At 41.9% G+C, this 3536-nt stretch overlaps 1 protein-coding gene across 1 annotated transcript; it reads right to left on the bottom strand.

Annotated features, from left to right (window-relative positions):
* Nucleotides 1-1643: 1643 nt before the first annotated feature.
* LOC145709230 (neurocalcin-delta-like) lies at nt 1644-2724 on the bottom strand. Its single transcript, XM_081786908.1, has 6 exons — nt 2636-2724; nt 2477-2552; nt 2321-2432; nt 2156-2252; nt 2015-2116; nt 1644-1805 (listed from the first exon to the last, which is right to left on the bottom strand). The coding sequence occupies exons 1-6, from the start codon at nt 2654-2656 to the stop codon at nt 1644-1646; spliced, it is 570 nt and encodes a 189-aa protein (XP_081643034.1). The 5' UTR covers nt 2657-2724.
* Nucleotides 2725-3536: the final 812 nt, after the last annotated feature.

The raw sequence follows: 3536 nt of genomic DNA, 5'->3' as shown, positions 1-3536 counted from the left end.
AAAATATAAAAATCATATGATTGTGAATATTAATATAGGTTGCGTTAATCGGTCGAGAGTGAAGGACGATTAGTGCCCAGCTAAGCCACATACAAGTTTTATTCAAAAAGGAATCAAAGTCTGAATAATGAAGTAGAATACTTTCTACAAGGGTCCAAGGGTCCACATCCTAATTGTCGAAGTTTTGCTGTAGGACTGTTCGGGACTGACAAATCAAAAGGTTCGTAATTAAAGGCCATAATTTAAGTAGAGCCTAAGATTGACGCCTTTCCCAAAGAAATTAGTTTTTGCTTCCATCGCATTGCAGCAGGCGAACGATCGAGGGGTCCGACTGTTGCGAAGCTTTCGATCGAAGGTCAATCGAGGTCAACTAATCAAATTAAATAACTCGCTTGTTGAGGTCATGTGAGGACTCTCTAACTTATTTTTTGATTGTTGTCATTAAGGGATCATTAGGCTTACCGGACTAAATTTCGACCCATATTTCTAGCTTAGTTGGGTAGTCATATGACACAGTTTTAGAAAGCCTAGCTTCTGGGCTTTCATTTGGGCACAAATTCAAGGGGTCTGGGTCATGCCCGCAAGGCAATTCATGGGACCTGAAGTCCCAAAATAGGTACCAAAATCCTTCAAACTATTTTTTCGATGGCCGTCCGGGCTCGAGAGTAGTCAAGAGTCATATATTAAGAAAGCTCAGGCTCTGAGCTTTCAGTAGAGCTCAAGAAATCTTAGTGCCAAGTGGTATGTGTCCACCTGGAGGTGCTAGAAGTTGGCGGTAAAAATCCGGAAATGCCGGAAAACTCGGTTTTTGAGTTCTAAACTCTACAATTATATGTATAGAACATATATAAACAATAATTAACGCATTAAAAAGTTGAACCGAGGTCAAACCGGGTGGTCAACCGGGTGGTTCATCGTGGGCCATAATTCCATGTTTTTGAAGGTTTCTAGAGTTGAACCACCCGGTTCGACCGCGGTTAAACTTTTTAATGCACGAATTATTGTTTATAAATGTTTTATACATATAATTGTAGAGTTTAGAACTCAAAAACCGAGTTTTCCGACATTTCCGGATTTTTACCGCCAACTTCTAGCGCCTCCAGGTGGACACAAACCACTTGGCACTAAGATTTCTTGAGCTCTACTGAAAGCTCAGAGCCTGAGCTTTCTAAATATGTGACTCTTGACTACTCTCGAGCCCGGACGGCCATCGAAAAAATAGTTTGAAGGATTTTGGTACCTATTTTGGGACTTCAGGTCCCATGAATTGCCTTGCGGGCATGACCCAGACCCCTTGAATTTGTGCCCAAATGAAAGCCCAGAAGCTAGGCTTTCTAAAACTGTGTCATATGACTACCCAACTAAGCTAGAAATATTGGTCGAAATTTAGTCCGGTAAGCCTAGGGATCATGCATAATCATCGATTTATCATAAATGATAGGGTCAGGCCTAAATACGCAAAGAAGACAGCTGAGTGCGTTTTATAGCGGCTTACTTTGGAACGGACGTCCCGTCTTGATCCGGCTTGGATGATCCGACCCGTCAGCTTAAATCGCCCCTTATATTCGTCTCTCGAGGCGACGATTAATTTCAGATACGCATCCCTTATATATTTTCGTCTTTAACTTATGTCGAGTTGATTTTTACTTCGTCCTCGTCTTTACAAAGCTAAATGATGGAAAGCTCCGCTCCTTAGCACCGACAATGAATTCGTCCATTGTGATGACGCCGTTTCTGTCTTTGTCCATTTGGTTGAAGATCTTCTCGGTGCGTTTTTCCGGAGTGGCCTCGTCGTCCGGCATTTTCTGAAAGAGAGACAGTAAGTGTTAGTGCAAGTGGTTCTTCGGTGGGGGAAAGTTTAGATTTAATTTTTAAAAGGCTGCGGTAGTAGAATGAAAAGAAATATCTCCCAAGAGTGCATTGTGCCTTTTCGGATCATCGGCGCGGCGGACGCAAATGAAGAACGAACTTGACAAGCGCCACCCGAAAGTGACAATCAAAGTTAAACAATTACCATCACTGTGCCGACCATCTTGTAGATTGCCTGGACGATCTCGAGCATTTCATCGTAAGAGATCATCTCGTCCCCGTCCTGGTCGTACATGTGGAATGCCCACTGAACTGATTGGCGAACGTGAATTCAATTTCTAAGCACCTTGAGTTTGTCGTCCAAATTTCCCCTGGACGTCACAGAAAGCGCAATAATAAATTCTTTGAAGTCTATTGATTTGTCGCCATTCGCGTCGAATGTCCTAAGTAGTTCAATTATCATATTGTGACGGGTTTATCCGCTAATTCCAGTAACACACTGCGCGCTCACCTGAAAACATGCTCGGCAAACTTGCCAGCATCTCCGTAAGGGAAAAAATTACCATAAATCTTCTTGAACTCGTCAACTGTCAAAGTTCCTTTGGGGCAGTCTTTTAGAAATCCTGAAAAAACTGAATTCGAAATTGAAATGGAGAGGAGCGAGTACCTGAATACCAGTCCTGTAGTTCTTTCTCGGTAAATTGTGTTTGGCTGACGAGCTCTTGAAGGTCGGAAGGTTTAAGCTAGAATAAACAAAATGTTAATTATTGACGCAAGCTCTTGAAGTAAGCCAGTTCTACAATATTAACAACAACCCATCGAATACCTTCGAATTCTGCTTTCCCATTTTGCTCCAGCTACTCTTACTCACAGAAGAAATCCAAAATACCGACAATAAAAAATAGAAGAAAACCTTTTCCGCAACGTTTTCGGCAAACAGAAAATTCTTTCACCTAAAGACTGCGATATCACTGCCCCAGGAGCGAGCGCGCAGCTCGGGCGCCACACGAGGGCACATTTCTAAATTCGTGGCAATTCCGCGTCGAAATATTCGCCATAAGGCGTAAATTAATTCCAACTTTCTAATTAAAGCGATTATTCTCATCCCAGAACGGTTGGACTCTTCGTCCTTTAATCTTTTTTCGATACGATAATTAGCGCCCAAATACTAGACAGAAAGTAACCCCCAGTCTTTACCAGGATAAACCTCTATAAATTGTTTTTCATCATGAATGCTTCACAAACAGCCTCTCATTTGAAAATCGTAGCAAAAGATCGCCATGCCAGGTAGATGTGGATTATCCTGTCTATTAGCAAGAGATTACAAATGCCGTTATTCCTATTATTGTCAATTCTAATCTGGAGGAATATCAAAGGAGAGCGCTCGATGGTTTGTAGACAAAAGTAGACACAAGTACTCTGACTGAAAATGTTAAGGCCTATTTTCGAAGAGAGACGCATTGGAGGGTAAGTATTATGCACACATCGAGCTCGCCAGTTGACGTTAATTTTATTGGAAGAGTTGGCAGCATAAGGCACTCAATAATGAAAGTAACTTCGTGCTTGCAATTTGGATTCATTGTTTAAAGCTAATCAAAGTGTCGATATATTCTCACCGGAGCCAAAGGCTTTCCCTTCTTGCTATTCGACCTTATATAAATTTATATTAAGCGCGGCCCGAATAACTCCCACTGAAACGGCACTCTTCCACAATAAGAAAGAGAACG

This window comes from Oikopleura dioica, chromosome XSR, assembly GCF_907165135.1.
Source record: "Oikopleura dioica chromosome XSR, OKI2018_I68_1.0, whole genome shotgun sequence".
NCBI classification, from domain to species: domain Eukaryota; kingdom Metazoa; phylum Chordata; class Appendicularia; order Copelata; family Oikopleuridae; genus Oikopleura; species Oikopleura dioica.
The sequence above is the reverse complement of the archived record's forward strand: the minus strand, read 5'-3'. Positions and strand labels throughout refer to the sequence as shown.

What these genes read in the sequence shown, in the direction of transcription:
- LOC145709230 (XM_081786908.1), bottom strand. Translation starts at nt 2,656, where the DNA reads ATGGGAAAGCAGAATTCGAAG. An exon ending in ACTACAGGACTGGTATTCAG is followed by an intron (nt 2,433 to 2,476) that starts GTACTCGCTCCT and finishes CAGTTTTTTCAG; the next exon opens with GATTTCTAAAAGACTGCCCC. An exon ending in AGATGGTCGGCACAGTGATG is followed by an intron (nt 1,806 to 2,014) that starts GTAATTGTTTAA and finishes TCTCTCTTTCAG; the next exon opens with AAAATGCCGGACGACGAGGC.